Genomic DNA, 24,200 nt, shown 5'->3' with positions numbered 1-24,200 from the left:
TTTTTTTGGCGGTACGCAGGCCTCTCACTGCCGTGGCCTCTCCCGTTGCGAAGCACAGCCTCCAGATGCGCAGGCTTAGTGGCCATGGCTCACGGGCCCAGCCGCTCCACGGCATGTGGGATCTTCCCAGACCGGGGCACGAACCCACGTCCCCTGCATCGGCAGGCGGACTCTCAACCACTGCGCCACCAGGGAAGCCCCCCAGCCTGGTCTTTTGAGTGTCTGCTATTGGGTTTTTTAAAAACTAAAATCCAGTCTTACAATTTTCACTCTTGCTTTGTTCCAAATAAACAATCATATCTTAATTTCTTCAGCATGTGATTGTTCTTTAAGATAGGGTTGGCCATAAATTAATCTTCCACGTTGGAGTACTTTTAAGAGTGAAAGGCACTGTTAATAATTATGCCAGGACCACAGGGCTTTCTGAATAATACTCTATCACAAAACTAAGTTCTGTGGTTTTTGAAGCACAGTGTTTAGCCTGAAAGATTTCTTTAGAAACTACATGTGAAAAAAAAATGATCTAAAGTAAAGTTTGTTTACGAGGGTGATTAGGGTGATACATATCATGTGATAACTTTGTTTACATGGAACCCCCAGAGAAATCTCTTCATGATAAAATTTTATATATCTAGTTGAAAAAATTTTATGTATATTTTTCTCAAGTCAACTTCACATATATGGCTCAAGATGAAAGTTTAAAATTCTTTATAGAGGTTCCTTTTATTTTAGAATACCTCCAGAAAGCTGTAATCAGGTGTGATAGGAGGAAAGCGTGGATGTAATCTAGACTAGAGGTTTCCACATTTTATCGGTTCACAGTGCCTTTGGTGTCTCAGCAATTTTTCATGGTGCCTGAGGCCAAAAGGAATACCTATGGTACTCTGTTTGATAAGTGTGTATATCCAAGCAACTTAATAAGTGTTTATCTCCTGATAACTTAGTGGCTGTTTGAAAAAATAATTACATGTAAATTGAAAGAAAAATACTTTCACTCTGTTCCTTAAAAAAAAAAGACACACAGTTACATATAGATGATGTATGTATCTGTGGGACACTGCATGACTCCTCTAACCTTGAATTCCAATTCGATACTGTCACTCTCATTTCCTTTTGAATTTCCATTTTTTCCCCAAGACTTTCTATCACAGCAACTGCTAAAAGAAAATCAACTTGGCAAAGGTACGCCATTATGGAAAGGAATATAGTGCAATTAAAATAAAAACTGAGCTACTTCAGGGTAGTAGTGGTGTCAGTAGAGTTTGAGTTTTGTTGCTTCCTTCAGAAATTTAAAATAATTCTGCAGTTTCCCTGTGGGATTGTCATAGTGTGTTGGGATGCTCTGGCACCCAGTTTAGGAACCACAAATATAGACATTTCCCTTAAGTTCATCATTTGGACTACTAGCTAAAATGCATTGTATTTATAGTGCCAGAAAGTCTTACAAGTGTGTTGAGAAGCTCTCAAAGACATTGTCTTTGGGATGTACCCATCTCCCTCACCCTCCTGCTTGAATTTAGCTGTATTGGATTCTGGTACAGATAGCTACAAGTTTATTGAACCTTTATGTCTGGCACTGAACTTAATGCCACATTTTACATGTGTTCACTCATTGAATGTTTAGTTTTCATAGCAACCCTACTGTATAAAGCCTCTTCTGTCAGCCTCCTCTGGAAATACCCTGGAGTAGATAGCATCCTCATTTTACAAGTGAGGAAATTAAAGTTAAAAAAAGTTAAGTGACTTGCTAGTGAACATACAGCAAGTAAGTTCACTTCTAGGATATAAACTCAAGTTCTATTTTTTTTTTTTTTTTTTAAGCTCTGAAGGCCAGAGTCTTTGTCCCCAGCCACAGTCTCTTCCGTAGACACCACACTGCTGTCCATGTGTCCCTGCTATGAGAGGTATACATGTTTCACGGTGACCCTAACAGGGAGGTTCTTCTGTCCTTATTTTCAGAAGAAGATGCTGATACTCAGAGAAATTTATTTACTTGCTGAAATGAACTGCTAGGAACTGGAATTTGAACCCAGACCTCAGTAATTCCAACCACAAAGTTTATTATTGTTATCTATAGGGATGACCAGAAAACACTGTAAAATCTTGGAGTTTTTTCAGAGTCATTAAAGAAAGATTACGTTATGATAATATGGCTTTTGTGTTAATATATTTTGATAAATCCTATTCATTTTAAAATCATGCATGGTATGTGTGGCACCTCTCTATTAAACAGTGTCTTTATTGGCCAACCATGTGGAATAACAGAGAATATATTGTGCTTACCATTTATAAATATATGTATAGAAGAGAAAAAGGGAGAATGAATGGACCTATTTGTCAGTGCGCCCACTGGCTAGGATGCAACATTGCAGTGGCACAGGCCTACAGACCCCTGAGGTAGGAGTGTGTGTGTGGAGGGCTGCATCTCAGGACCAGGTTATAAAGATTCACTTAGGAAGTAAAGTAAGTACTAGGTAGTTTTTCAAGTCACAAATTGGAAATTCTCTTGATCCTGTCACTTCTCCTTAAAGCTTAGTATCCAACAGTGGTTCATTTATACTGGAGTTCACGTGGAGTTGAATTTCTCTCTGGAAGAAGACAAATCCAAATCAGAGTCGCGCTCCAAGTTGGCACACTCTTTGGGTGGCGATTACTGAATAAATTGTATTGCTTTACCCCTGGGATCCTTAGGACTTGAACTTGAGGTTTAATTTTCAGTAGGATAAATTGGTTCACGGTGACTTGGGTATGGTTTATCTCAAGTCAGGAGAGTAGAGTTGTTACAGAATGTAAGAATGCAAAGATTAAATGGCCACTGTCATATTTTGGCATTTTTCCAAATACTTCTAGCTCTCTTGGAGAAGCATAACACTGCTTTGTAGGAAACAGAAATGTGTTTACATCCAGAACATATTGAGGGGGTGTGCTGAGTTCAGCAGCCAGGGTCACGTCCCCCAGGCCTACTGTTGTGGTTTACCCAGCTGAGAAGCACAGGGGATCCGACTGCATGGATCCCCACCCCTGCCCCTCAGCTTCTTCATCCCTCTTGCTTGTGTGCTTTCTTGTTCTTTTTTCTCGCACACACCCAAGTCTAGCACTTAGAATCGAGTAGTGCGTACCCTGGGGGCTGCTTCCCAGAAATCCATTGTCTGTAAATGGAGGTGTTTGCATTCCCTGGAAGGTGTTTTGTTCTTGTTGCTTTTCTTGGTGTATGCAGTGCAAATGTGACCATTCTTCCTCATTTTAGACTGAGACCAGATCATACACTTAGGTAGCACTTTATGCCTAGAACATATCGCTGCATTGTAAGAATATAAGACCAGGAATAAATCAAATGACGTGGATCTTATTTCACACTCTCCTAGTTAGAAACAACAAAGATTGAAAACCTCCACCCCAAATAAGAGATACCTCTTCCCCAGTATCTGAGAGTTCATGTTTGTAATATATGATTTAGTTCAGCTGTTTAATAAATACTCTATTATTTAATGTCATAGTTGTTTTGCAGTACATGTGTAAAATCTAAAGTACCATATACCAAACATCAGAAGGTTTTGGTTTGGCTGGTACTTTGGGAGTGTTTACTTAACTAATGGATGTTTATTAAATGTTTTATGTGTCTACCCATGTCCTAAGTACTGTAGAAGATATCACAGTATGCTGGGAAACTTTCCTTCTCATTGGAGAAAAAGCCTACACATGTGAAACGGTAGGACAACATACACAGTCATGTTTGGTCCCCAAAACAAGTACAGTTGACCCTTGAAGAAAACGGGTTTGAACTGTATGGGTCTACTTATACAGGGATTTTTTTCATAGTAGATACCACAGAATTACATAATCTACAGTTGGTTGAACCCATGGATGCAAAACCACAAATGTGGAGGGCCAATTATAAGTTATACATGGATTTTTGACTGTGGGGAGGGTTCCCTCCCCTCCCCCCTTGAATAACTGTGTTATTTAAGGGTGAACTGTAGTACTGGAGATAATACATAGAAAAGGCAACTCTAAGCATGGTATATGGAAGACCCAGGACCTAGGTGGAGATGTCGATTTTGGTGGAGGAGTAGGATGGAGTAGGGGCTGTAGAATGGGCAGATCAGGAGGATGAGAGGAGAAGATACATTTTGGACCTTTTAAATATATATATTTAAATATATATATATTTACTTTATAGGATTTAAATAGGCATTGTTGGTAGTATTCTATAATATTTAATAACCACCTGCAAATAGATGATGGCTGAGTCTGACACTTCTCTTATGGCCCTAATCTTTTATTAGTTAAAAAGAAGGTAAAAGATTTTGGAGGAATGATGTCTTTAGTTTATTAAAATATGGCTTGTGTGCCTGAGAAGAATTCGGCACACAGTTATTATGTACCACCTGAGTGTTGGGCTCTCTGCTGGGGGCTGGGGCTATAAAGAGGACTTCTGTCCAAGGACTTGCAGTGTTGTAGGGGCAGAAGGATAAATCAGTAAAATAGAATGTGACCAGTTGTACCCTCAAAAAGATTTTGAAGTTGTTGAATGTTTTTATTCTTAATGTCAGTTATTTGGGGGAATTCTTCAGTTTTTATGACAGTTAAGCGCTTTTAAAATTTTTAAATAGAAAAGTCTTCCCTTAGACATCATGTGTGTGAACTAACTTGCTGATGGTTGGTACTGACCACAAAAATACCAGCAGCATTAAAGTAGTGCTTTTTTTTTTTTTTTTACTTAAAAATCAGGACATTTTAATAGTAAATAAAGGTATTTAAATAGTAATTCAAAACAGTAAAGGGTGTTTTGCCCACACATTATTTTACTTGTTAAAGTTTTCAAATTGGTTTATCAAGGTTTTTTTTAAATTTATTTTTTAACAGCTTTTTTGAATTAACCGATTTATAATGAACTGTACTTAAAGTAGTGCTTTTAATACCGGGAGGTTGTTCACGTTGACACACAACTTTACTTGATGGTCTTTTCCACAATTATGAGTTAAGGACCAAAAAGCTACCTAGCAGGTTAACGAGGGGAAAATCAGGATCAGAACAGGAAAGACTTGTCTCATGTCAGAAGCCCTGCCATTCAAGACTTAATTTTCCTGCTTGTTTTGATGGGGCGTCAGAGACGCTATGAATCTTTTGAAATGGGGTCTGATGAACATTTGTTGCGGTGAAACCTAAATTGTGCCAGTGTCGTTCTGGTTGTATGGATGGTGTCAAGTTTTATTTCCTACCATGTCATCTTCATGCGCTGGTAGTTTTATTTTTAGGTTTTTCAGTAATTTAATCTTAGGACATTGTCTAGTCCTGCAAGGTTTTCCATTTCCTACTGTAATTGAATTAAGTACTAGCTTTTATCTGTTTAAATCTACAACATATGAAATGGAAACCATGCATCTGATCATTGGCAGTGAGATGCGGACATGAAAGTTTTGGAGTTTGGTGTTGCGGAAAGAGGGAAGCTGTGCATTGGGGGAGCCAAAATATTGTCAGCCAGAGTATTAGTTTTCCATTGCTTCTGTAACCAATTACCGTGAACATAGTGGCTTTAAACAACTTAATTTAATTATCTGATACTTTTGTAGGTTAGAAGTCTGACAGGGGTCTTACTGGGTGAAAATCAGGCCCTTCAGCAGGGCTCCATTTCTAGAAGCTCTAGGGGAGAGTCCATTTCTTTGCCCTTTTTAGCTTCTAGGGGCTGACCATACTTCTTGGCCTGTGGCCCCTTCATCTTCAAAGCCAGCATTGGCTGGTCATGTCCTTCACATTGTATTACTCTGGTTTCTCCCCTCTGACTCTGGTCTGCCACCTTCTACTATTGTTTAAGCTATTTTTTTATTGTGGTAAAATATCCATAACATGAAGTTTACCTTTACCATTTTAACCATTTTTTAAGTGTACAATTCAGTGACATTAAGTAATTAACAGTGTCATGCAATATCACCACTACCTGTTTCCAAAATTCTTCATCACTCCAAACAGAAACTCTATACTCATTAAACAATCATCCCCATTCTGCACTCCCCCCAGCTACTGATAAGTCCTAATATACTTTCTGTCTCTGTTTTTGCCTATTCTACATCTTTCATATAAATAGAATCATACAGTATTTGACCTTTTGTGTCTGGCTTCTTTCATTGAAGTGTGCGTTCAAGGTTCATCTATGTTATAGTATGTATCAGAATGGCATCCCTTTTTGTGGCTGAATAATATTCTGTTGTATATATGATATCTACCACATTTTGTTTATTCACTCATTTGTTGATGGACACTAGGCTTGTTTCCACCTTTTGGCTATTGTGAATGATGCTGCTGTAAATATTGGTGTACTGGTATCTGTGTGAATCTCTGTTTTTGATTCTTTGGGATATGTTATATACTTAGGAGGGAAATTGTGTACGGTTAGCTGTTAATTCTATGCTTAACTTTTTGAAGGACCACCACACTGTTTTCCGCAATGGCTGCACCATTTTACATTCTTAACAATAATGTACATGCAAGGGTTCCAATATCTCTATGTCTTCACCAACCTCCGGTTTTTAAGAAAATTATTATACTTCCACTTTTAAAGACCTTTGTGATTACATCGGTTTCCTCCCCCCCACCCCACATCTACAAATATCAGTTTAATATGTGAGGAAACATTCACAGGTCTTGGAATTAGTGAGGATATCTTTGGGGGCCATTGTTCTGTCTATGACAGCAAGTCTGCCCTTGAAGTTGTGGCTATTTACAAATGAAGAGCTGTAGATTTGAGGCTGTAATTTTTGGTCACAATCATGGCAGAAACCTTTATTTTTAATTTTTTTAAATGGAAACTTTAAATCCTAATTGCTTTTCTTTTTCAATTTATTTAATTTTTTAATTTTTGGCTGCGTTGGGCCTTCGTTGCTGCGTGTGGGCTTTCTCTAGTTGCAGTGAGTGGAGGCTACTCTTCCTTGCGGTGTGTGGGCTGCTCATTGTGGTGGCTTCTCTTGCTGCGGAGCACGGGCTCTAGGTGCATGGGATCTTCCTGGACCAGGGCTCGAACCCGTGTCCCCTGCATTGGCAGGCGGATTCTTAACCACTGCGCCACCAGGAAAGCCCAGAAATCTTTATTTTTAAATCAAAGTATAATCTTTTTCCTGTTACCTCAGAAGATGTGATGTTAGTTGAGCATAAACTTGAACTGTTTTCTTCCTTTGATTATCTACATCGTGAAATGGAAGAGCGTGAGGCAGTAAGTTGTGCCAACCTTGAATATGGAGCCCAGGTTCAGTAGTCTTCCAGAGTGAGTGCTGTGAAAGGGGAGAAACAACTATCGATGATCCTAGTGATCTAAGAAGGGAAGTGGAGGCTTGCTGCTGGGAAAGGGTTGGAGGAGAAGGAGGCCAGGCTTTCAGGGGAATTGGGCAGGGTGAAAAAATATACTTGTTTTAGGTCAGCAGGTGATAGAGATACCATTCTTATGGCTTGATTGTGATGGAATCCAGCTATCTAATATGTTGCAATTAATTTGAGTTTGGTATCTTCAATTCTCAAAACGTTTTTACTCTAAAGAATTTTATGTCATAGGATGTTGATATTTATCAATAGACCAAGAACCCTTTCTTTGGATTTTGACTGTGCCAGCAAACCTCATATTCGCTCTTATATTGTCAAATGATTGCCCATGAAACAGTTTTCTGACATCTTAAATGTGGCCTCTTGTGTAACTCCCTATCCGAGTACACAAGCGTGTGCAGGTGGACACTGTTCCTGGAATAGCAGTTGGCAGACAGGTGGTAAACAACTGGGTTCCGGAAACATGTCAAGGAATCAGACATCAGGTCTCTCTAATGGAAATCAGATATGAGGTTTGAAAGAGCTTGGATGAGTGTTTCTTTCCATTTATTCCCTTTGTGTTTGAATATGGTAAGAATCTGTATTTCAGGAGTTGGCATGATGGCCAGAGGAGGGATGTGTGGTTTTGGCATCTGCTGGGTTTTGAATCACTTAAGCTACTGATATAGGGAGTAGCAGAAAGATGGGCCACAGGAAAACTTGGCCTAGACTACTATAGTTATGCCCTCCTATTCTGTAGATACCGTGGGCTCTCCCATCCACTTCACCCTTATTGATAATGCTCTGACCTTGCAATTAAATATAAATAATATGAACATATATATACAATCAACACTTGTTCATTCCGATTTACTAAGGGTAGTGAAAGTGTGATTAATTTAAAACAGTAGGTAATTCATAAGTGACTTCGGGAAATTTTTGTTTTAGTTTGTGTTTATCGGTAAAAACAAATGTGTAAGTTTGTAGAAGTTTATAATTTTACAAATAAAATGAATTGTTCTCTGAATACAAAGCCCCAAGTCAAGGAGGAATGGTGGAGACAGTGGCAAGTGCTGGTTATTATTATTATGGTAATAATATTATTATTATGGTATTTATTTATTATTATGGTATAAGTAAACTTGTGTAGTCAGGAAGGATGGAGGCTTACTAAAGTAGGAGGAGAGCATAATAGTAATTCCATGTATTCCTTAAAATGATAATAACAAGAGTAGCAATGTCAAACATGTACTGAGTGCTTACTGTGTGCAGAACTTTGTGCTAACTACTCTACGGGCATTATCTGATTGGATTTTCTAAAATATATGTGCATACGTGCACGCACACACGCGACAGATGTAAGTAGGCTTTCTTTCTTGATAGTGGGAAAAGAATAGAAGGCATGTTGGCCCAGATTCTTTTTCTGTCTCTGGTAATAACCAGTTAAACGAACTTGAACATTGCCTTCATTTTCTGGAGTCTGTTTGGTCACCTCTAAAAAACAGAATAGGACTAAAATATCACAAGCTTCCAGCTCTGTACTTTTTCGATTATAAAAATATTACGGAGGAGTCCTTTGTATTTAGGTCAGTCCTAAAGGAAAGCCTTCCAAGAAAGCAGGCTGTAGCGAAAATTGTGAATGGGAGATAAGAGAAATGTCTCATTCTCACAGGTGCCCCAGAAAGGACAGCTTTCCAGTCAGATTTCATTTTGAAGATGTAACTAGATCACGGGGGCCAGGCTGATTTCTCTTATTGTGGGTTTCGCTGGCACATGAATGATATTAATACCCTCAATGATTAAATAAAAATAACAGTGACAATGAAAGATGACTGACTGATGGTTCACTTTGGGGAACTATTTGGCTGGCTGCCTGAGTCCCGTGCCAGGAAAGAAGCTGACTGTATTTCAGCAGCATTCTCTAGGCTAGGAGTATATTAAAATTTAGGATGTCAGGTAGTTGCTTGGAACAAGAACATAGGGCATGGAAGGAAATGGCTTTGAGGTTAGTTGAATGGAGAGGTGGGTCACGTATTGAATTTGCAGCCACCCTCCTGCTGCCTCAGGTGTTGCAATTTTAAGTGAACTCATAGGGGAATTGGTGTATTATTCAGTATCAAGTGACTCACCTTGATGTCCCAATTGTGGTATAAGGAAAAGTGACAATCTGGGAAGAATTAACAGAGCAGGAGCAACCCTTTACCTAGTGTGATTTGAGGTCCCCAAGGCTGGCTTTTCCTAAACATTTCCTTGGCTGATGACTTACCACTGCCTGTAGAGTAAATTTGAAAGTCTGTGCTCTGGTGTCCAGGATCCTGCCTTTCTAACTTGGTCTCACACGACCCACTCCTTACCCTCTGATTTATTCTGTGTGGTTCACAGTCCTCTGCCTTCTGTATTCATACCTCTGTTCACGCTATATTCATACCTCTGTTCACCTAAAATAATGAGAATAAACATCTAATATACTGACTGCTTTCCATGTACTTACTCTATGCTAACTATGAGCATTATCCAGTTTAATTTTTCTCAAACTTTGTGAGACGGGTAGGATCATCACCACCATCATCATCCTTCTCGTATCACCACCACCATCTCCATGTTTTTCGAGTGAGGAAACTGAGGTTTAGTTTAAATAATGCACCTAGGATCGCACCCCAAGTGGCCCATCTTCAGAGCCCAAATATTAAAAACCATATTATGCCGTTAAATGCCAATCTTTATGCTCTCCCCGCACATCCAAGCCCAGTCCATAGCATTTCTTGCTTTCTTTGACAAAAAGTAATGGCTTCTTCTCTGCAGTTCGGTTATGTTACATAACACGTTCTGTTGTATATTGGTGTATTTATCTTCTCTCCTTCCGCATCATTGAAGCCTGAGTTTACCTCATATTTGTCTCTCTGCCTTCATTTGATATTTTACAGGGTTTATTAAGTGTTTGTGAAATTGAGACAGTACCTGGCTATCTACAGATTTGATCCAGTAACTTTGGACCGAGGGGTGTTTTGTAGTTTATATTTTTAAAGAAATTGAAGGATTCTGTTAAAGTGCCAGTATTTTGTCTGAAAATGTTAATAGCTTATTAAAAATATTAATAAATATGTGCATTTTCACCTTACCCTTGCATGCTAATGACTGTGTCTCTGGTTATTCAAGTAGAATTGTTGGATTGCTTCACTGAGGTCATATTTTAGAAACATTATAGCTTAAATGTCATGGAAATAGGGTGATCATACAGACCTCTCTTTTGAGCCTTGGAATTTTTCACCTGTCTCCTGCGTGGAAGAGCTACTTAACCTTCCTGCCCTTTAGTTTCCTTCTCTGTTGAATGGAGAAGATAATACCTGCTTGTCATGATTTTAAAGCAGATTATATTGGATAATGAATGCAAAGAGCTTAAGGGCCTGAGATGTATCACACCGTCAATAAATGTTACATCTTGTTGTTTTTAACCCTTAGCTTGGATTCTGACTGGATTCTGACCTTCAGTTTTGAATTTCATTTACTGGCTTTTTCAACTCTGGATTTGCTTTTTGACTCAAGTGATGTGGTCCAAGATCACCAATAATAAGTGATAAAGTCAAGGATGGAATCCAGCTAGTCTAACTCCAAAGCCCAACTAGTAAATCCCTGCCCCACGCTGCCTCATTAAATGCAGTTCTTTACTGCGCTGCCCAACCGTCTAGTTGGAATCCATCACATTTCCTTGCTTTTTGTAGCAAAAAGTAATGGTTGCAGGGAGTGGGGGAAAGGGGAGTTATCCAGGGTATAGAGTTCCAGCTCTGTAAGATGAAAAAGTTGTAGAGAACTGTTACATGACACTGTGAATATAGTTAACAGTACTGAACTGTACACTTAAACATGGTTAAAAAGGCAAATTTTGTATTATGTGTTTTTTACCACCCATTAAAAAAAGAGTAATGGCTCCTTCATTTGAGTTCTCGTAAAGTGTTTGGACCTTTATCATTCAGGAACTGCCATTGGTGGTCTCAGCTCTTACTCTAGTGCCATCTTTTCCCTCCTTCCATAAGCAACACTGCTTGTAAAGTGTATGCAGGTGAGGTTGTGTAACAGAAGAGTTTCCATTGTGGAGTCTGGTGACTTAATACTTGAAAACTTTACTTTAGAGATTATAAGAGCAAAACTGTATTACATAAGGTGTATTTGATATGATTCACTTTCACTGCTGTCACTGCATATGGCTGTGGGTTTCTCAACAGGAGCCTTGAGGATATCAGGGGAAAAGAAGGATATTTTGCAAGTTTTTGTTGTTTCCATGAACCGAGGACAAGAGCTGAGACCAGAAAACTCTATTTCTAGGGCATGGGTTTATTTGGTTCTGAATGGTTTGGATACCTTCATTCTGCTCTGTGTTGTATATGATAATTCATCCATAAGTATTGCTTCTAATGTATAGACTCTCAGAGACTCTTTTAACCATAATTAATTTCTCCATGAAGTACCCAGGAACTTGCATATTCCGTTGTTATCGAGTCATTAAATCTTCTATTTTTAAAAGTTTCTAAGATAGAAAGTGCATTTAAAAGCAATGTAAAATAGTATAGGTAAGGATAAAACCAGAATATAGACCATAAAGGTAACTACCCCTTGGATTAGACTAATTATTACAGTTGATACTGATTCGAGTTTACTGGCAACAAAAACAAAAAACAAAGTGCAGGTTGCATGGTTTATTATTTGTGGCAGAAGAATGCCTAAAATATTTTTCTTTTCAAGGAAATGTTGCTAGAATTGAACTTGAAGATTTTTTCCCCCCATGAATTCCTGTTTGAAAGATAATTATTAATAAGTAATAGACATTGTCATTGACTGAGGTTTTATAAGAAACAGAAATGCTCTTAAGTGTGTAGACTTTGTTAGTAGCTGAAGCATAAATGCTAAATCAGTGAAGATATTTTCAGACTGAACAGCATGACTGAGTTAGTTTGCTTTTCATTGATTGAGCAACTTGTTTAGTGCCTACTGTCTGCCATGTACTGTGCCTGAAATTGGGGATTAACAAAAGAAGTCGTCCTTGAAGTACTTAGTCCATGGAGGAATTCAGGTAGGCAGAAAGATGATTAGGGTACAGTGTGTGTGGTGGTGTAAAGGAGGGATGTATACACTGCTGTCAGAGCCCAACAAGAGGGTATGTTTTCTTGGAGTAGTTGGGAGAAGGTTCTAGTGATAAATGATATTTGAGCTGATTCTTAAAGTTTGTCAGGTGGAAAGGAAAGGGACATTCCTTACAGAAAAAAAAAATGCTCTTGGATGATCTAATTTATTTGTGCTAGGAACTTACACAGTCTAGAAAATATATAATTAACATCCACTAAACTTTTCAACTCAAATATCACATGTCTTCAGTGGACCTTTGGCGTATATTTGAGTGCAGCAACTTTGTGATTAAATTCTCTCCTATGCCTGCAGTGCAGATATGCTGGCACGTGGTCAAAGCCCAGTGCTTACATATTGGATGGATTGACAGAGGAAAGGAAGGACAGGAGAGCCCTGTGTCAAGATGTCACTAAGTATGGATGAGGTGGAGTTGTCACTGTGTTAGGACAACTTGCAAGTTGTATATTTTCTGCCAGATAGAAGGGCAATCCATTTTTATACAGGCAGTAATAGTGCCTGGAAAGAGAGCCAATAGTTTCCTCAGAAAATAGCTTGGGCTCTTAGGAATTACCTGCACAAACATTTAGCTTGGACTCCAGAGGCCTGCCCTATACAGCACAAAGGGAATGAGTTCCCTCTAAAAAGTCTACGGGCAGTTCTTGCCAGCTAATCACAACAGGCCTAAACTTTAACCAGGCCTCTGTGCAGGGTCTGATTTTAGATGGAGCTGCTTCCTTGCGGTCCCTGTAGAATTATTAAGCTGGGCAATGTCCGCCTGAGCTGCTCAGAGGCTTAACCCGTGGAAGGGGTGATTTTAGATGCTTGGTGAATGATTACCAAGTACAGTTTCAGTTTTAGTGTATTGATGCTGAATAACTTCTCTGACAATAACTAGTCATCAGGTTCAGAAAGACTTCTTAAGACTCTTCTCGTTCAGAAAGATGCAGACCCTCCTTCTGACCTTCAGAATTGTGTACGTACTTGCCTGCTTGACTGTTCTCTTGGATGTTTCCTAGATATCTTAGACCTAACCAGGGCCACTTAGAAGTCTTATTCTTCACTACCTCCTCCAGATTTGCACCACCTTTGCAGTGTGCCCCTCTCATTAAGGAGACCAGCATTCACCTAGTGACTCCAGGTAGAAGCCAGACATCCTTCCTCAGCCCTTAAGTCTACCCAGTCAATTTCACGTACTGTTTCTGACATCTGTCCACCTGCTTCAGTTGATGTGCCATCTGCTTTGTCCCAGCCACCACCATTCATTTGAACTACTGCCCTGCCCTGGCCTCCTAACTGGCTCCCCTGCTTCCACTTGTGTTGTTTCTAATCCGTTCTCCATATAGCACCCACAGCAATCTTTGGAAAACTCACCTGTTTATGTCATCTCATGCTTACAAGCCTTCACTGGTTTCCCACTGCACTTTAGGTCAAAGGAAAAGTCTTTACCCCAGTCCTCCGTGGCTGGGCATGACATAGCCTTGACTCACCTCTCCAACTTTATCTTTCCCTCATTCCCTGTCTTTTACTTTCTCTCCAGCCACACTGACTCACTTTCAGCTCTTTGATGTGTCCAGCTGTTTCTTACCTTAGTGTCTTTTCCGTGTTTTCTCTGCCCAGAAAGCTGCCATCCACTCTACCTGGCTCACCTTTTCTCATTTCTAGGTCTTATCTTAATGTTACCTTTTCCTTGAGAGGTCTTTCCAGATCGTTCAATCTAAACTTGCCCTCTGATAACCTCTATCAAGACTTATCAGAGTTTAAGATTAGTTTGTTTCATCTTTATCTCTCTTATAATAATATGATGCTCCATGGGGACCGTATCTGTTTGGTTCCCCACTGTGCTGTGGAACACAGTGCTTGTACAAGGGTGGTGCTTCATAAACATTTGAAAGAAAGACTATTTTATTAAAATAAAAGTTGGTCCAGAAAGGAGCATCTTGGCTTTATCTTTTTAGTAACAACAGGGCCTGCATCTAATTTCCGTAGCAGTGTTTGCAGACTGCTTCTGCATGAAAGTCTTGTGGAGTAGTAACAGAAGGTCAGTTATTTGCAATTTTACTTTGCTGCAAAAAAACAAAAACAAACAAACAAAAACCAAACCAAACAAAAAAAAAAACTTGGAGGCATTTTTAGTGTTTGTCTTTGGTGTCTAACAGACTAAGTTTAGGTCCTGTTTTCTGTAAAGCTGTCCAACCTTGAGCAAGCACTCTTAGGCCTGTTTTCCCATTTGTAAAATGGGGAAAATTGTATCTATCCCATGGGTTTGTTATGAAGATTAGATGAAATTGTGTATGCAGACTGTCTTATACAGGGCTTGGCACCTTGTAAGAGGTCAGACGTTCTTTGTCTTACCCGTTTATATCATGAGAGATTAATAAAGAATTGGAGAAAAACTCATTTCACCTGCCTTATTTACCGGTGCACAAACCCGTATCCCCTGCATCGGCAGGCGGACTCTGAACCACTGTGCCACCAGGGAAGCCCTTATTGTTCTTATTTAATGCATAATCACACCCATGGGCACTAACATGAGCGTGAAATTCAGTTTAAGAGGAAATGATCCATCTCTAGGGTGCAAATAAGCAATGATAGACTGGTTATTTAATGGTGAGTAATGTTGGGCTCCCTCAGAAAGACACACATGGAATTCTCCTTTGCTTTATCCCAGGAGTTGTTGCTGAACATTATAAAATTGTAATTACAAATAAATGCAAGTAGTTATTTTCTATTCTCGTTCAAGCAAATATTACATGGAGATAGGCCGTATGAAAATATTTTTTCCCATTTCCCATTATTTGTATGGAGAAGCCTTGGCAGTATCGTTGAGATCCCTGGGGTTCAAAGATTTTCTAAGTATGTTGTCAGCTTTGGGGGTTATTAAAAAATTAATATTCTGAAGAGATTATTAGATTCAAATCAGTAAGTGGGATATCTACTACCTACTTAGGCATACCAGTCTGGATGTTAGATTGAGCTTTGGGGAAAATGCTTGAGTTATATCTATCAAAATCATCAAAGGTTAATTCTCTGCCATTAAGTCAGAATAACCCACCCACCCTTGCCTCTATTAAATTTGTTTCACTGGGGCTTCCCTGGTGGCACAGTGGTTGAGAATCTGCCTGCCAATACGGGAGACACGGGTTCGAGCCCTGGTCTGGGAAGATCCCACATGCTGCGGAGCAACTGGGCCCGTGAGCCACAGCTACTGAGCCTGCACATCTGGAGCCTGTGCTTCGCAACAAGAGAGGCCGCGACAGTGAGAGGCCCGCGCACCGCGATGAAGAGTGGCCCCCGCTGGCCACAACTAGAGAAAGCCCTTGCACAGAAATGAAGACCCAACACAGCCAAAATAAATAAATAAATACATTTATTTAAAAAAAAAATTGTTTCACTGGATGACATGAGACAGTACTGGTGTCAAAGGGAGCTGTTTCTCTGTAAGTACAAGTCCTCCAGAGAACTAGGGGCTTGAGCATTATAAGTTCAAGACCTTTGAATTTGTCTACTCGAACGTTCACCCATGCAAGGGGCTGTATTGTTTATTATGAGATAGGCATGATTGAGTGTTGATGTAAGGGGTTAGGGCAGTTAAACATGTAAGACATTAGTTGAATACTTGGCTCAGTTGTTTAGAGCATGGGAGCTTTACAGGAAGACCAGGGGAACAGATAAGAATTCCTTCTGGGGCTCTCTAACTCTGCCATGTTCTGTGCCCAAAGATCTCACCTCAGTCCCAAGCCAAGTATCTTGAAAATGTGTATGATTGGTTATTTGGGACATTTGACTAATAACATATGTATGTACCTGGGAAAATCATGATCAGCACTATAGAAGGTGTGCTGTATTGACAGAGGAGGGTTTTATGAAGACTGATGTCTAGACATCTTTTAGCTCACGGTACATTTCTCACTGCAAACCCAACTTCATAAACCAATATAGCTAAACTGAGAATTGAGGTTGCTGATGGTAACATATGTCCTGAAGTAGTGCTGTCATCTCACAGAGGGGACAAAAACCAGTTGCACTGTTTTCTTCTTTATTTTCATCTGTTCTTTTACTCATAGTTGTCTATCAAAGCGAGTCAAAGTTGACGCTATCTATCAGTGGTTCTGTTCATTGAGTTTTCTTTTGGTGTTTTCTGTTCTGTGTCTGGTGGGGCTGTAGTGCTTTAAAAAGAAATTGGGGACTTCCCTGGTGGCGCAGTGGTTAAGAATCCGCCTGGGGACACGGGTTCGAGCCCCGGTCTGGGAAGATCCTACATGCTGGGGAGCAACTAAGCCCGTGTGCCACAACTACTGAGCCCGCGTGCCTCAACTACTGAAGCCCGTGTTCCTAGAGCCCATGCTCTGCCACAAGAGAAAACACTGCAATGAGAAGCCTGCGCATTGCAACAAAGAGTAGCCCCCTGTCACCGCAACTAGAGAAAGCCCGCGCAGCAACGAAGACCTAATGCAGCCATAAATAAATAAATAGATACATAGATAGATAGTAATTAAAGAAATTGGGAGTACAAACCTCCAGTTATATAATAAGTCATGGGGATGTAATATGCAGCATAAGGAATATGGTCAATAATACTGTAATAACTTTGTAGGGACAGATGGTTGCTAGACTTATTGCGGCAATAATTTCATAATGTATACAAACGTCAAGTCATTATATATAGTACACTGAAACTAACCTCATATTGTACATCAACTATATTTCAATTAAAAAGAAAGGGCTACTAGGAAAAGAAAAGAAAAGGAAGTACTGGAAAGACTGCCAAAGAGAGCATCTGTGCTCCCAGTTTGGGCTGGCCGGGGAAGCAAGGGACAGTAAAACACCCTGGGGGCAGGAAACTGGACATATGGTCTTTTGAGGACTTTTCCAGGACTGATTTGTGATTTCTAAGGAAGTTTTGGTAAGGATATAACAAAATCAAGTTCCCACTGTCCAAAATGAAAGACTCTTATGCCTGGGGAAAAAAACTGGGCCAATACCTTCTCAATAATAACCTCTGACCTTTTGTTGAGGAGACTGGGAGCCTGCAATTAAATGAAGAAATAAGGCATTATCTTTCCTGAAATGCAAGTCTGTAGTTCAGAGCAGACTACCTCAGTGTCCCAACATAGGACTTCAGAGTCTCTCTCCTGCCATTCAACTGATTTGTTGTTTAAATGACTTGTATAGGGTGTTTATGTTAATCAGATGCTAGGATTTTAAAAGTCATTAAAGAACCACAGTAGCATTCTTTGGTCTGCCCATGAGTTACCCATTAGCAGTCTGTTGTGGAATGTGACATATTTCTTCTCTTTTTTTCTCACAGAATGCTATGAACCTACCCCCTGACAAAGCCAGATTACTGCGGCAATATGACAATGAGAAGAAGTGGGAACTGATTTGTGATCAGGTAAGAAACATTGATGCTTTTTTTCAAGAAATAATGAGAGAAGAGAACCGGATTTCCTCCCTAAATATATCAGACTTTTTTTCAGGAGATGCATGAATTTCTGTCTTGTGATTTGCCTTCCTGTTGATTATGACCAAAGGAAAAGTTAGAAAATGACATTTTATTCTTGCATTATTTTAATTGTCTACTTTATTTTTAAATGTTTTTTAGTTAAAATTTCTGGTAACTCTGGTCAAGTGGACAAATCAAATTCAGCTGATTTGTTTTTCTATTTACCTTACATAGCAGTTTATGCTTCTTGAATAATGCAGGTCCTCTAATTTAATTGGCTTTCTTATTCATGTGTATTGATGTTTACTGATGCAAGAAGGTGAATTGTTTATAAAGAAACATTGCTTGGGCTGATAAAAAATTATTTCATATTATAGCAGTTCCCCAGGTGTTCTTATCATTAACTCATAACAAATTTAGACTCTTCAGAGAGATATATAATAAAAAGGGGATTTCTCCATTTTCTTTCTTTCTACCCTCCAAATTCTACACTTCAGAGGCCCACTGGTAAGACTCTGAAGTATTTCCATCTAGTTTTTTCTTCTGTTTTTGTTTTTTAAAAACAATGTGTGAATACCCATACATACTCTAATGCATCTTGATATTTTTTTCAGTATGGATGTCTCTACGTCATTCTTTTAAAATAATATGTAGTATATTATTGTAATTGGTAGTAATTTTTTGGAGACTTCACTCCTGGGCAGGTACAGGCTAATTGTTTAAAGCTTAGAAGGTTCACCCTGTAAAGTAAAGATAGGCTCTGTATATTATATATTAGCTCTTTGATTTTGTGCCATGAGCGTCTTCAGGGTGGTTGTGTCCCCCCAACCCCTTGCCACCCTGAAAATTCTTGGTAGCGTTGTAATTTCCTTCCAACCCTTTGGTCTCTGCTGTGGGACAGATGCGTCAGGGGAGCAGAGGCATTTTCTGTTCCCCAAAGGTAGATGGTCCATGTTCCCTAAGGAATAGATACCTGCAGTTTACATGGAGCTTCTGAAGTGCCCATTGTGTGTTGCTTTACTTTAGCTTCTGAACTAAAACAGTAAAGCAGTGGTGGGGACATCATACTCCGTTCTGCATGCTATATTGAGCACCACGAGTAGATACAAGCTGAAGAGCAAGCTTATTGCTTATAGGACCATGTTGCCAAAGAATAAAATTTTGCTGACACAGGCTTCTTCCTTGAGACTTAATTATAAACGAGTATTACCTAAACCTATTACTGCCAAGAGAACTGATTTTACGGTAGTGAACAAAGAGTGTAGGGGTAATTAGTATAAAAAGGAAAAATAACCACACAAATGAGAGAGGTCCAGGAGTGGTTAGAAATCCTGCGTATGACAAGTTGTGATGGAGCACAGAGCTCAGGCAAAGGAAGGTTTTCTTGGGTGGTGGTTTGCATCTCCAACATGCCAGAAAGGGAAGTCTGCTGATGATGGACATTTCTAACAGCTGTGCTCTTCTCAGCCCATAAGTAGCTTCATGGAGTTAGTGATGGGGTCTAGCGGGGATCTTGAGGCAGAGGGAGGAACAAGTCAGTTATCTTGCTTATGTTTCTGATTCTCAAATCCTCAATGTTCAGGTTATTATTGCCCTTAAATGTTAATATGCCAGGATGTGGAGAATTGAGCTACTTCATCGGTTCCTTTCTTGTCGTCACTTTCACACATGCTGACAGCTGCAAACGGAAGTGGCTCCATCAGTTCTGAGGCGGCATGTGTGATTTGTTAATAATAAGGAAATAATCATAATAATTATTATTGCCAGTAACCAACATTTAATAAGCAGATTTTCTTCATAAGAGTTCTGTGTTAAATCTCGAAAGCAGTCATACTTATTAATATCTCCATTTGACATACAGGGAAAACTGAGAGATATCATTGCTGATGGTCACATAGCTGTTACGTGGTAAAGGGGCGTACACAGTCTGATCTGGAGAATATGTACATTCTGGGGTCTATACCCTTAACCACTAGCTCTTTGCTCCCTTCCTTATAAAGTGCTCAAGTTTGTGAATGATATACTAAAAATAAATTTAAAAATACATGTTATCTCTGTTTCTCCGACTTGCATTCTGGCATGCTTTCCTGAGAGGGAGAGAAAGCGGGGAGTTGTTAACACAGGCACTGAGCTGCCATTATGGTGAACGACCATTTTTGGTTAACCATTAGTCATTGTGAGAATTGTGGCCAGCAAAAACTGGGCTTTTTGTCACATATAGGTAACCCATTGGTATGTCACACACATGAATATCATTTCTCCTATGTATGTGTGTGAGGGAAAAGATAAAAACCATGAGCTTAGAGCATTCATAATGTAGTATTTATATGGCAAATATAATGTATTGGTGTTTGTTGACTGTTTATGTTACCTACATGGACCATGTCATATATATATTTGGTACCTATCTATATCTGTCAGTGGTACCTAAACTGATAGACACTCAAAATACATTTGTTTTTATGATTCCATTTATATGAAATGTCCAGAATACAAAAATCTGTAGAGACGGAAAGTAGATTAATGGTTGCCATGGCCTGGGAGTGGGGATGGGGAGTGACTGCTAATGGGTGTGGATTTCTCTTTACTGTGACAAAAATTACACAAAAATTACTATAAAAAGACTTTTTGGGAAAATTGGGGGTATTTGACTTGTGACTCCTGAGTAATTATTAGATGATTCCAAGAAATTATCTTTGTTGGTTTTGGTTTTGGTATTGGATTAAATAAGAATCTGTTCTTACTTTTTAAGAAACATGTACTTGTGCAAGCATGAAATGATATGACTGGAGTTTGTTGTAAAATACTTCATCGAAAAAAAGTGGTAGATAAAGGAAATGTGGAAGAACCTTTAGTTGTTGAATCTTGGTGAGATATGTTGAGGTCTATTACAGTAAAATCTCAACTTTTGTGAATTTTGGAAATTTTACAATATAAAATTTATAAACGAAGATATTTGCTACTTAACTACCTTCATTTTTTTCCTCATCTGTAAAATATAGTTAATACTAACATCCTTAAGTTATTTTAAAGATTGGAGGCAATATATGTACAGTACGTAGACTAACACTGGGCATATAGTAAGTGCTTCATAAGTGGTAGGGCTGCTTCTGCTGTGGCTGAGGGGCCCAGATATTAAGTATTAGAATCATGATTATTGTCAACTTGTCTTCAAAAGATTCAGGGAAATTTATTGTTGAATCAGTCATCATATGTTCCCCAAACATACTTTGCGGTTTGAATACATGGTACATGATGCTGTCAGGAAAAGCCACAGCTATAGATTTCAGTCCAAGAAAACATCAAGGTGAACCTCTCTTTTGTGAAGTCTTAAAACAATGATCGTGGTGTGTTGTCATTGCTCCCTGACACACAACCCATCCCCTGGCCCCTGTTGCTTTGTGTACAAATAGCGTACTAAATACAAATATTAATTTTATTTCTTTTAAAACAACGCAGACATATTATCTGTTATCTTAAAATATATGTCGTATGCAAGGTGTGCAAAGTAAAATTGGATATTAAGGAAATTTAATTCTAAAAAGAAGTATGTGAACAAGAGTGTTGGATGACCCAGGGAGAGATTACTTCAGGTTTCAGTTCCATGAAAAATTATCATGTGGACACTCTGAATCATGGAACTGGTCATGTTTCTCCTTTTTCCCCTTGGCTGCTAGAATGCTCAGAGCCAAATCTGTGGTCTTCCCTTACCGAGTATACAGTATCTTAGTAGCCTACGTTTTGTTGCCTAGCCTCACCCATGGCTTCATCGAGTTTTTCCTGCCCATATTTTCCCTCCACATTGATTTCCTCACTTAAAAAAAAACCTTGTATGAAGCTGTAAAATTTCAGAAGTCGTCTTTTTGAACAAGATGAACATAAAATATATCAGCATTATTGGTGAACAAAAATAAAGTTTGCACAGATAACAGTACTAAAATTTTCTATCTGCTGTGGGCATTGTGCATATCGGTGCATCATATATTCCAGCAGTATCCTTTAGCCCTTTCCTAGATTACTGCATAAATATAAAGATGACCTGCGCTTTCAGTGGGTCTCAGAGGTTAGACATGGGAGAACCGTGTAAGTCTGTTCTGAGTGGGATGATAGAAGCGGAAGAAAGAGGCTTCCCTGCTGAGTTTTGGGCAGTATGAGGTGTATCCCAGGGAACTTATTTCTGTGCTGTAGTAAGTGGGCAGAGTTCCACGAGGACATCCGTTCGAGGACTCGGTGGGGACACCGAGGCTAATTTTATAATAGATGAAATGACAGTGTGAGAGTAAAAAGCTGGAAATACTAAGTTCTTTTGACAAACGCAAATGAAAACTCACAAGCTGTGTAGCAATAAGAGGGCTCTTTCAATGGTCTTTTTATCTATGCAGAGAGGGAAGGCCCTTGCTCTCACTCTTGGCTCAATTTTCAGTGCTCCCTGAACACAGACCCTGTGCTGCACTGGTTGGCTTTGGGGTCTTGGCAGTTTCCCACAAGTTAAGGATAAAGGTTGCGTATAGGGAGCTTCAGAGATCCTGGATGAATTTAAGACTTTCAGATCATTATATCTGGAAGGGTTGTTAGAGATCATTTATTTCAAGCCACTCTTTAAATTCTTCTCAAAAAGAATACTTAACGCATGCTTGTCAAAAAAAAAAAAATTTAACTGTATTGGATCATAGGAAGTAAAGCAGAAATCATTTTGCCTTTCCTGCCTGTTCACTAAACTCCTTATTTTATAGATGATGAAATGGAGGTTCAAGAACATAAATGACTAGGCCAGTGTCAAGGCCACCTGGGTTAGTTAGACAAGAACACCAATTCCAAACTCCAGTCATGAGCCGTTTCAATTATTAGGGACCTAGAAACAATCCATTGAAACCTGAATTGTAGTAGGTAAGGGGCTATCACCAAGGCTGCATTCTGTGGCTTCTCAGGTGATGTTGGCATGGAGGGAATGGGATCTGTAGAACTTAGCGGTGGTGGTGGCTTGGTTGGTAAATGTGCCTCAGCTGAATAAGTGGAAGTGGTTAGTCAAAAATTCAGGACATTGTAGATGACTAACACTAAGGGGGTAGGTTCCGCGAATGTACGTAATCCCGTCCCAAAATGTTAGCAGTGCATACCTGAGCTGGGTCAGAAAACTCCCCTGTGGCTTTGCTGGTGATGGCACAATTTGGTTTTTTTGCAGGGGGCGGTGGTTTGGCACGGCTCGACCTTGCCCCCTAATGGCTGGCTATTGCTTTGCATTGTAGCCTCGTGAGAGATGGGCGTCTTCCCTTTGCTTGTATAGAATGATATGGGAGAAGGAGATTAAAAACAAAGACAAAACGGGAGAGTGAAGAGGTGGCAGAAAATCATACCCACTTAGACTCAGCTTCCTGTGTTCAGCACTTCAGGGAGATCAGATTGCAGCGCTCAAGGCTTGGCATGTACGTGTCCTAGTCAGGAAAGGGGAAGGCCCTTGCTGCCACTCAGCCAGAGCTGAGCCAGACCAGTGGTACTAAGATACTCCAGTACAGCGAGAGTTGCTCTTGTCTTTTTCAACACAACTGACCCAGACCATTTGAATGTATTTAATCGTCAAGAATATAATTATTTTTAAACCCTTCACTTACTTTCTAATACTATTTCTTCTGAAAGACAAGAAAGTTACTTACTGGATAACTTACTAAGCCAATTTGCCACTGGAATCAAATTTCCTAAAATATTGAAGAGCACACCATATATCTCTGTGATTTGTTTTATTAACTGTTCATGTTTTTGTGAGCCAGTTAGAGCTCTTCTCTGCCAGGTAAGCAAATATTACTGGTTACTGATAAATTATTTCTTGTAGACCATCAGATTCAGTTAATGAGGGCTTGTCCTTGGAGCCCCAGGGGAAATAAATGAGTTGTGACAAGGGAGGGTGGGAAGGATGGCTGTAGCCTGCTTCCGTGTCGGCTGTCATGTTAGTCATTGGAGCAGTGTATGGATAGCATAGATAGTGGGAAAGAAGCAGAAGGAAAAGATGGTGATGCAGCAGTAGCCTTTGCCTTGCTCTACCCCCTCTCCTCTTGCTCCAAGACTCCCGATTTAATCTGCCTTTAGCCTGTATCCCCCAGTTCCAGGCTTTGATTCTACATTTAGCCGAGCTCACTTCATTGAGGCTTTCCCAGCTGTCGGGACAGCAGACAGCCATCTCCCTGCCCTCTCTCCCTTATTCATTCCTCTGGCTAGCTGACATTATTACTATATTTAATATTATTTGGTGTTAAGTTGTTTGCATTTTTACTGTACTTCCATAGTTCTGTGGTATGTTGAAATGCTCTTTAGTTTAAAATCATTATTAGGTTTTGGGATCTGTTTAATTGTTTTG

General features: G+C 39.5%; 1 protein-coding gene across 1 annotated transcript in view; it reads left to right on the top strand.

Annotated features, from left to right (window-relative positions):
- Positions 1 to 24,200, top strand: part of FMNL2 (formin like 2) — a 304,398-nt gene that overhangs the window by 157,610 nt on the left and 122,588 nt on the right. The window contains exon 2 of the mRNA XM_024735896.1: positions 17,717 to 17,800. Coding sequence (XP_024591664.1) covers positions 17,717 to 17,800 — 84 coding nt within the window. The remainder of the gene's footprint in view (positions 1 to 17,716; positions 17,801 to 24,200) is intronic.

Source organism: Neophocaena asiaeorientalis, unplaced genomic scaffold (assembly GCF_003031525.2).
Source record: "Neophocaena asiaeorientalis asiaeorientalis breed wild unplaced genomic scaffold, Neophocaena_asiaeorientalis_V1.1 scaffold72, whole genome shotgun sequence".
Lineage (NCBI taxonomy): Eukaryota > Metazoa > Chordata > Mammalia > Artiodactyla > Phocoenidae > Neophocaena > Neophocaena asiaeorientalis.
This window is presented reverse-complemented; position numbering and strand designations above follow the sequence as displayed.